Genomic DNA, 8,393 nt, shown 5'->3' with positions numbered 1-8,393 from the left:
TTCCTGTTCCTGGAAATCACAAAAAGTGTGGTGGCTTCGAGATCTTCTTCGCCTTTTCTTTCTTTTCTTTTTGCCCCCTCCTCCTTTTCCTCTCCTTTCCTGGCGAGGGTGACTAGGAGCCGGCGAATCCGCGTTTTTTTCTCTCTCTCTCCCTCCCTTTCCCCCTCCCCACCCCCTCCCCAACAGCCCCCAACTACAGCCGCCGCCGCCGCCGCCGCCGCCTCAAAATTCAATAAAATGAGCTCTTATTTCGTCAACTCACTGTTCTCCAAATACAAAACCGGGGAGTCTCTGCGCCCCAATTATTATGACTGCGGCTTCGCCCAGGACCTGGGCGGCCGACCCACCGTGGTGTACGGTCCCAGCAGCGGCGGCAGCTTCCAGCACCCGTCGCAAATCCAGGAGTTCTACCACGGGCCGTCGTCGCTGTCCACGGCTCCCTATCAGCAGAACCCGTGCGCCGTGGCGTGCCACGGGGACCCGGGCAACTTCTACGGCTACGACCCGCTGCAGCGGCAGAGCCTGTTCGGTGCGCAGGATCCAGACCTGGTGCAGTACGCAGACTGCAAGCTCGCCGCCGCCAGCGGCCTGGGGGAGGAGGCCGAGGGGTCCGAGCAGAGCCCGTCGCCCACACAGCTCTTCCCCTGGATGCGCCCGCAAGGTGAGCTCGCGCCGGGGCCGGCGGGGGGAAGGGAGACCCGGGGCCCAGGGCGGCACGGGGGGCCGGGCAGGCCAGGCGCGGTTCCGCCAGCCCCTGGAAGACTTGCTTGCTCCGTTCAGATAGGCTCCCCCTCTCTCCTTCCTTCCTTCCTCCCTCCCTTCCTTCCTTCCTTCCTTCCTTTCCTTCTTTCTTTTTTTGTTTCCCTTGAAAAAGGTCGCTAAGCGACATTTCCTGAATCCATAAACCCCTCACCCTGCCTGACTTTTTTTCTTCTTCCCCTTTTTTCCCATTTTACTGTTTTATGGGGGGTAGTGGAGAAAGGGTGGTGGGAATGGGGCGCTCAACTCTTGCACTTCTCAATTGCTTTATAGTTTAATTACCCTGAAGAAACTTTTCTTCTGGGGCAGAGGCTCTGGGGGCTTTTCAAGGTGGGTCCATTCGTCCCCATCCCGGCTTTTTTATTCTTACTTTTCCCCCTCCTTCACATCCTTCCTTCTAAAGTTTATGGCACTTTTAATAGATTCAACCACCCCCGCCCAACTCTCTGGTGCTGGTTACCAGGGGAGGAGGCTCCCCTTTCTGGCTCCCTTAGATTCAGTGGTGTCTGATCCCCCTCACCCGCCCCCCCTCGGCTGACCGCGGCCTCCCAGCGCTCCCGCCCCTGCACGGGGTAGAAGGCCCCCTGCCCTTATTATACTGGTCTCCTAGGCTGGTTCACGAATCTTCCAACCTTCTCTGTCTCTGCCCCCTCCCCCACCCTCCCCTCCCCTCCGTCTCGCCCTTTCCCCCATTCCCAGCAGCCGCCGGACGCAGGCGAGGCCGACAGACCTACAGCCGCTACCAGACCCTGGAGCTGGAGAAGGAGTTCCTATTTAATCCCTATCTGACTCGCAAGCGGCGGATCGAGGTATCGCATGCGCTGGGACTGACAGAGAGACAGGTCAAAATCTGGTTCCAGAACCGGAGGATGAAGTGGAAAAAAGAGAACAACAAAGACAAGTTCCCCAGCAGCAAATGCGAGCAGGAGGAGCTGGAGAAACAGAAGCTGGAGCGGGCCCCGGAGGCGGCGGACGAGGGCGACGCGCAGAAGGGCGACAAGAAGTAGGCTCCAGCTGGGACTGCCAGGGCCGCGGCTGCCCTGCCTCCGCGTGTCACCCGACTGCGCTGCCGTCGCCCGCCCCCGCCCGAGAGCTCTGGCCCCGCGAGCGGGGCCCGGAGCCTGGCCTCCCACCGCAGCGTCCCCGCCGCGCCAGTCCCCGCTAGTGGTAGTTTCTCGTAATAGCTTCTGTGTGTGAGCTACCGTGGATCTCCTTCCCCTCTCTTGGGGGCCGGGGGGGAAAGAAAAGGATTTTAAGCAAGGACTCCCTCTCCCTGCTAGGGTGAGCGGCTGCGGCCTGGCTGAGCCCCACCCCCACGCCCCTGCCCCGTGTAAAAAGCCTCCTTGTGCAATGGTCTTTTTTCCTTTGAACGTGCTTCTTTGTAATGAGCGAGGTACCGATTTCTGCTAAGTTCTCCCAACAACATGAAACTGCCTATTCACGCCGTAATTCTTTCTGTCTCCCTCTCTCTCTCTCTCTCTCTCTCTCTCTCTCTCACCCTCACCTCGTCCTCATTTCCCCTCCCACCCCCCTCCCCGCTGCCCTCTCTAGCTCGCTGGCTTTCTCTGGCTTCTCTCTTTTCCTCCCCCCCCCCGCTTTGGTTTGACAATTTCGTCTTAAGTGTTTCTCAAAAGAGGTTACTTTAGTTAGCATGCGCGCTGTGGGCAATTGTTTAAAGTGTTCTTAGGTTTACTGTGAAGAGAATGTATCCTGTATCCGTGAATTGCTTTATTGGGGGGCGGGAGGGCTAATTATATATTTTGTTGTTCCTCTATACTTTGTTCTGTTGTCTGCGCCTGAAAAGGGCGGAAGAGTTACAATAAAGTTTACAAGCGAGAACCCGAGACTTGCCCGGTCCGCGCTCCTCATTTGCTCCCGGCGCCTTGCAGAGCTGAGGAGGGGGGGAGCCGGTCACCGGGCTCCTGCGTCCGCCTGGCCGCGCAGCGGAGGGGGCGGGGGCTGGAGGCAGGTGGTGCGAGTCCCTTGGCCCAGGGGCGCAGGGGGTGAGGGAGGCGGCTGCGCGTGATTGGAGGAGAGACGAACGAGGGAGGGGAGACGAGAGAAACCCCCTCCCCCTCCGCGTTCCGAGGCTGCCGGCCCCGGAGACCCCCGCGCCCAGGCCATGCTGGAGAGTTGCGCCTGGGCTGGTGGCTTTATCCCCCCAACCTCCCCCTTTGTTTTTGTGTGCCCTCTCCTCTGTGTGTGTGTGTGCGCGGGGGTAGAGGTGGAGTGCGGAGCTGCTGAACAAGCTGAAAAATAAAAAAAATGTTTAATTTTTTTTCGTACTCTCGTGGTGGGGGGGAGCAGGAGAAGGGAGATGCTCTTCCCTGCCTCTCCCTTTCTGGGACTTGGCCACCTTCGCCCAGCTCCGAGGTGGTGGCTCGCCGCCTTCCTTCCTTCGCTCCCTCTGCTTCTCCAGCAGCCACGCTCGACTGAGGCATCCGCCTCCGGGAACCAGGAGAGCAGCATACCGGGCCACCCTCCTCCCTTCCTTTCTCTTCCCACCCACCCCACCCCCTTCCTTTTTAAATTTTCAAACCTTTTTTTTTTTTTTTTTTAGCCACCAGAAACCGCAGCATCCAACGCCCGTGGGCTGGATTCCGCGCCTCTGGGAGCACCCAGGAAACCTCACTCCGTCCCTGCCCGTCTGGGGCAGAGAGAGAGGGAGAGAGCGAGCCTTGAGGCCAGGCTCACCTCGCTCCTTACCTCGGGAGAAACGGACCAATTCCGGACCAAGTTCCTCCAAAGGCCCAGCCAGGCTGAAGCGGTCCGTATTAATAAAGACCTGGCCTGCCCCCACCCACCCACTCACCCGGTTGTATGCAATCCCTGCGTTTGTTTCTGGCTGGGTAACGGGCTGGGGAGGAGAGGGTGACAACAAGGATCGCTCTCGGAGGTTATTTATTTTCCCTTCCACTCAATCCCTTCTTCCCCAAATCTCGCCTGCAAGCTGCCTCCAGCCCACGGGGGTCGACAGCGGCCCTTGAGCCCCCAGCCCTAATCCACAGGGCCTGGTTTTCTCATTCATTATTGATCATATTTTATAAATCCAACGCCACACAATTTTTTCCACATTACCGGGAGCCGTGGGGAGGCTGCCCGGCTATTGGCAGAGGGGACGTCACGTGGGCGGGGTCACGTGGTCCAGAGAGGAAAAAGGGGGTCCTTTTTGGTGTAAATCTGGACTCTAATTCTGTAATATATCAAGGAATCTCGTAAAACCGACACTAAAACGTCCCTGCCTACAAATCATCCGGCCAAATTATGAGTTCATTGTATTATGCGAATGCTTTATTTTCTAAATATCCAGCCGCAAGTTCGGTTTTCGCTACCGGAGCCTTCCCCGAACAAACTTCTTGTGCGTTTGCTTCCAACCCCCAGCGCCCGGGCTATGGAGCGGGTTCGGGCGCTTCCTTCGCCGCCTCGATGCAGGGCTTGTACCCCGGCGGGGGGGGCATGGCGGGCCAGAGTGCAGCCGGCGTCTACGCGGCCGGCTACGGGCTCGAGCCGAGTTCCTTCAACATGCACTGCGCACCCTTTGAGCAGAACCTCTCCGGGGTGTGTCCCGGCGACTCTGCCAAGGCGGCGGGCGCCAAGGAGCAGAGGGACTCGGACTTGGCGGCCGAGAGTAACTTCCGGATCTACCCTTGGATGCGAAGCTCAGGTAACGCCGCGCACCGAGCAGTCCCGAGCGGTACCGAGCCGCAGTGGCCCGGGCACATTCCCCGGAAGGCGCCCCCTTCCCGGCCAAGTGCCCCTCTCCGTGTCCAGAGTGCTCCTGGTAGGAGGTCGGCCCTGGGGACGCGGCCCCCCACCCCGAGCCGCGACCCGGCGCGCCGCCCCCATTCCCGTTTTTGCTTGGTGCTCTCAGGCTCGCTCTGCTTCCCTAGCGGATCCCTCTCCGCCGACGCCGCGGCGCTCTGAGCCCCCAGCCCACCCACCCCCCCACCCTTCCTCCCGGCCTTTTAGCTTTAAATATTTATCAGCCGCGCCGGCACGGGCTGGAGAGGAGGCCGTTTGTCTTGCGGAGGAAGACTGGGGTTTGCAGAGAATAGCCATTAGGGTCTCCCCCCTCCCTTCTCCCTTCCCCAGCCGGGGATCTCAGCTCTGGGTGTGTCCCCCAGCCCCAGCTTGGATAAGGTCTAGGGGAGGGGGCTGCAGCGCTGAGCAGTTCTCCCCTCCCCCTTTCTTCCCAGCCAACCCCGCTCCCCCATTATTCCCTTCTGGACAATTAGAGGTGGGCTCTAGAGGCCTGGCGGGAGGAGGGGGTGTGAGAGGTGATGAGGATTCAGCCAGGGACACAGAGCCAGAGCGGCAGGTGGTGAGAGGGGGGCTGAGGCCAAGAGAGAGCAGGCTCCTGACCCCCAGTAAACTTGGGAAGGGGGAGGCAGGAGAGCTAGAGAAAGGAGCGGAGGCCTCAGGGGAGTACAGCTGCCTTCCTCAGGTGCCCTTCCTAGCACCCCTGGAGAAGCGGCCGACTAGTTTGCAAGTGTCGTTCCAGAAGGGTGGAGGTCCTCTTGGGTGAGAGGCTAGGACTCCAAAGAGTCAAATTAAGAGTTAGAGAGCGCAGGCCACCGAGGAAGCTGCTGCAGGAACCCCAAGAGACCAGGGGCTCCGTGGGGTCTCCTGGCAAGCCTGTCCCAGACATTCTTCATAATGTTGTCCTGGACTCAGAGGCCAATCTCAAGGTCCAGAAGACCCAAGACTTGTGTTCGGAGGCTCCCAATCCAGCCAGGGTTGAGGGCCAGGAGAGCCCAGCTCTTACACTTTCAGTATTAGTGGTCACGGTCCCCATTACCTGCTTCATAATTCAACTGCCTTTCCAGCTGATTTATTAAAGCCCCAATTTTTCTGCTCATAAACATTTCAGCTTGGCTTTTATCTGACTTGAAATTAGGGCCCCTAGCCCCTCCTCCCACTGTCTCCTTCCTAGGAGGGCTGGCACCAGCACCTCCCCCAAGCCTCCTCGGGGTTTGGGGCCTAACCTGGGAAGCTCTTCCCTGCCCTTCAGCCCCCACCGCCAGATGCTGAATGTTCTACTCCAACCCAGGCTGCTGACTCTCCTCTCCCTCTGAGGAGGCCTGGAGGCCCACAGATTGCTTTGGAGGGCGGGGTTGTCTGGGCAGGTGGGCAGGCAGGACAGCCTGGCCCTGTCTGCACCTCAGCCACTCACGGGAAAATAGTCATCAGAAGGCAGTTGCTCTCCAACTGACTCCACGCTCCAAGGAAATCTGCAAACTCTCACCTCCTCCTCATTCCACAACAGGCTGGGGGAGGAGGGAGACTGGACCTGTGAGGCTCTTTGTCTCCTTTTCTTTTTGGGAAAAGCCCTCAGGCCAGGCCTAGAGTCCCACTCCAGGGTCACTTGCATGGTTTCTGTTGTCCTGTACCCCGAAAGACCATCAGAGTCAGCATGCAAAAGGGGAGACTTGGGGTTCCTGGTCCCGGAGGATTAACTGCCTTTCACCCACATACACCCCTTTAGGCACAGGGCGTTCAAGAGCCAGCAGGTTAGACCTTGTGTTCAGAAGCCCTAGGCTAGAAGACTTCCTGGGTGGAAGATGGGAGTGTTTGCCGTGGGAGGCCTGTAGAAAGGTCTGCACGTTGAGGAAAGATGGCAGGCGTAGGCTGGGGTATGGATAGTGACGATTTGATGTCATGGGAAATAGGCTTTCCCAACCCCCGATGCCAAACCGCATACAGGGTCCAAGAGCGAGGTGAGCACTCCCGTGGCTCGTTCCTCACTCACTCATTTTTCTCCTGCAAATAACCTGCGCAGGGACCGACCGCAAGCGAGGTCGCCAGACCTATACCCGCTATCAGACCCTGGAGCTGGAGAAGGAGTTTCACTACAATCGCTACCTGACGCGGCGGCGGCGCATCGAGATCGCGCACGCGCTGTGCCTCACCGAAAGACAGATCAAGATCTGGTTCCAGAACCGCCGCATGAAGTGGAAAAAAGAGAACAAGACAGCGGGCCCCGGGGCCACCAGGCAGGACAAGGCCGAGGCGGAGGAGGACGAGGAAGAGTGAGGGACAGAGAAAGGGCAGAGGAAGAGAGACGAAAAAGGGAAAGAGAGAGAGAAACCCAGCTCTGGGAACTGAACCAGGAAACTCAAGTCAAATAGGGAGGAAAAGAAAACTATTTAAATAGAAAGCAGTTAATTTTTTTTAAGGAGAGAAGGTGAAATTTTGGTTTCTTAACACTGAAAAAAAATACTACCTATAGGAAAGTCCATCAGGTTTGTTTTGTACAGTATGGGAAGGACGTCATCTACCTGTTCTGTAGCTTTCTGGAATTTGCCTCCCCTTTTCTATGTCGCTAATTGTTAAGGTCTTTGGTAAAATCTTGCTGTTTTGTAAGCCCCATCTTTGACGCTGTCTATGTGGTCTGTGGGTCTGGAATAACATGTGTGGTTCCCCGGCTTCCTGAGCAACCCCCCCTTCCCAGTAGCGGCACTGAAGGGGCCTTCGGGAGCCCCAAGGACCCACCAACTAGCTCAAGTGTCCCCTCTGTGCACCTGGCCTGCTCGCTGCTCCTTGCTCCCACCAGCCCCTGTGATCCTCTTTGCATTCTATGTGTATCTGAAGGATGGAGAAATAAAAGCAATTAAAAATAAACAGATCCCCTATTTTCTGTGTCTCCCTAAGGCTGGGAGGGGGTGAGGGAGAGTCATGCATCCCAGCACCCATTTGCTCCAATTTCTGCTGCTGGCCCGTTTCTTTCTGTGCTGGGGCCTGCTCTTTTTTCTTGTGCCCCTTGCTCTGGGGGCTGCCAACTAGTGAACCTCAGATACCACACACACACACATTCCCTTTACATTTTTTTACACATATTGACGCACACATGCACCCAACCACACCTATTTACAGGCTGACACTGCACATAAATAAATATATACATTGTCACACACAGTCACAAACATCCATATTCATATGTTCACAAATAAACATACAGGCATTCACACATCCCAAACCCTGCCCAGAACACATAGTATTCACATTCACTCACACAAGTAAACCCACATTCATACTCACACATTTATACATACCAGGGTACACTCACACATTGGCTCATAAAACACACAGATTCATATTTGCCCCCAAGGAAACACGTCCTCGAGTCCACATGCCCAGTCGCACACATTCACAAAACAAAACAAAAAACAAACCCCCCACAGTTCCACAAACTCTTCCTCATTCAGGCCTTCACACCAGGCTGTGGCTCAGCGCCGCCGCCGAGGCACAAATATAGAGCTGAAATGTGAAGTGCTAGGCCTCGAGCGAAGAAGGAGCGGAAGGAAAGGGAAGGTGACCACCCAAATCCACTCCCCCTTCTCGCGCCGGCGGGCGGGCGGCGTTGGGCAGAGGCCAGGCCGGCGAGCAAAAGCCTCCCGGCCGCCCAGGCCTCCAACGTCAGGATGCTCCTGGCTTTCCGCTCGGTCGGCAAACATTTTCCGCAAGAGCTATTCGGTTATTTTATTGCAATTTATTTTACTTTCATTTATTTTAATTTATCTCATTCTAAATTGACCCAGAGGCCCAAGTAAAACTTGCAATTGGGGGAAGAAAATGAGCGCCCATAGCGAGGAGCTGAGCGGTGCAAACTACCCGGCTGCTGTGGCCGCATCCCT

At 57.0% G+C, this 8,393-nt stretch overlaps 2 protein-coding genes across 3 annotated transcripts; both read left to right on the top strand.

The window, feature by feature from the left end:
- Nucleotides 1-237: 237 nt before the first annotated feature.
- On the top strand, nucleotides 238-2,339 carry HOXB8 (homeobox B8; the record flags this gene model as incomplete). 2 transcript variants are annotated; one of them, XM_081259573.1, is made up of 2 exons in its annotated part: nucleotides 238-661; nucleotides 1,462-2,339. In XM_081259573.1, 2 exons carry the CDS (start codon nucleotides 238-240, stop codon nucleotides 1,764-1,766), a joined length of 729 nt encoding a protein of 242 aa, XP_081115699.1. In that variant the 3' UTR covers nucleotides 1,767-2,339. The 2 variants fall into 2 exon arrangements, with proteins under 2 accessions (XP_081115699.1, XP_081115698.1); XM_081259572.1 differs by having other exon boundaries at nucleotides 1,459-2,339.
- Nucleotides 2,340-3,972: 1,633 nt separating this feature from the next.
- Nucleotides 3,973-7,359, top strand: HOXB7 (homeobox B7). The gene is made up of 2 exons (XM_081259574.1): nucleotides 3,973-4,423; nucleotides 6,539-7,359. Exons 1-2 carry the CDS (start codon nucleotides 4,024-4,026, stop codon nucleotides 6,790-6,792), a joined length of 654 nt encoding a protein of 217 aa, XP_081115700.1. The 5' UTR covers nucleotides 3,973-4,023; the 3' UTR covers nucleotides 6,793-7,359.
- Nucleotides 7,360-8,393: the final 1,034 nt, after the last annotated feature.

This window comes from Mesoplodon bidens, assembly GCF_964165515.1.
Source record: "Mesoplodon bidens genome assembly, contig: HAP1_SCAFFOLD_1074, whole genome shotgun sequence".
NCBI lineage: Eukaryota > Metazoa > Chordata > Mammalia > Artiodactyla > Ziphiidae > Mesoplodon > Mesoplodon bidens.
Note: the sequence above shows the minus strand (reverse complement) of the source record. Positions and strands in the feature narration are given on the sequence as shown.